Source organism: Eurypyga helias, unplaced genomic scaffold, assembly GCF_000690775.1.
Source record: "Eurypyga helias isolate BGI_N326 unplaced genomic scaffold, ASM69077v1 scaffold15067, whole genome shotgun sequence".
NCBI lineage: Eukaryota > Metazoa > Chordata > Aves > Eurypygiformes > Eurypygidae > Eurypyga > Eurypyga helias.
In genome coordinates, this window is record NW_010263816.1 from 11,422 (window position 1) to 11,814 (window position 393).

The window sequence follows — 393 nt, forward strand, 5'->3', positions numbered from 1 at the left end:
TCCGGGGGCAGTTCCACCCAGATGGTCCCCCCATCCGTCAGGAAGTATAGCTCATTGAAGAGGGCCGACTTGTACCAGGAAGGCAGTTGGCTGCGGGCAAGAGGGAAACTCAACCAGAGTGGCCGCAGCAGGGATGCTCCTGCTGCGACCAGCCCCGGGAGGCCACTGGGACAGCGCTCCTGTCTATCTTACCTGTTCTCCAGGACAGGCTTCTGCCACGCTTCGATCTTCCTCTCCCAATCCTCATAGTGTGTCAGGGCGTGATGTGACAGGGCAGGAGCGGCATCACCTCCACTGCCAAAAAAACGGGTGTACCGCCTGCCGAGCAGGGGTTTAGTGAGTACAACACAGGCTTAGTCTGGGAAGCCCACCTAGCCACGGGAAAGAGGCTGG

At 59.8% G+C, this 393-nt stretch overlaps 1 protein-coding gene across 1 annotated transcript in view; it reads right to left on the reverse strand.

Annotated features, from left to right (window-relative positions):
- Positions 1-393, reverse strand: part of GBA2 (glucosidase, beta (bile acid) 2) — a gene marked incomplete at its 5' end in the record, with an annotated part of 17,390 nt that overhangs the window by 11,246 nt on the left and 5,751 nt on the right. Inside the window, 2 exon segments of the mRNA XM_010156199.1 lie at positions 1-90; positions 193-318. The exon segment at positions 1-90 is cut by the window's left edge and continues 26 nt beyond it. Of these exon segments, the coding sequence (XP_010154501.1) occupies positions 1-90; positions 193-318 (216 nt within the window).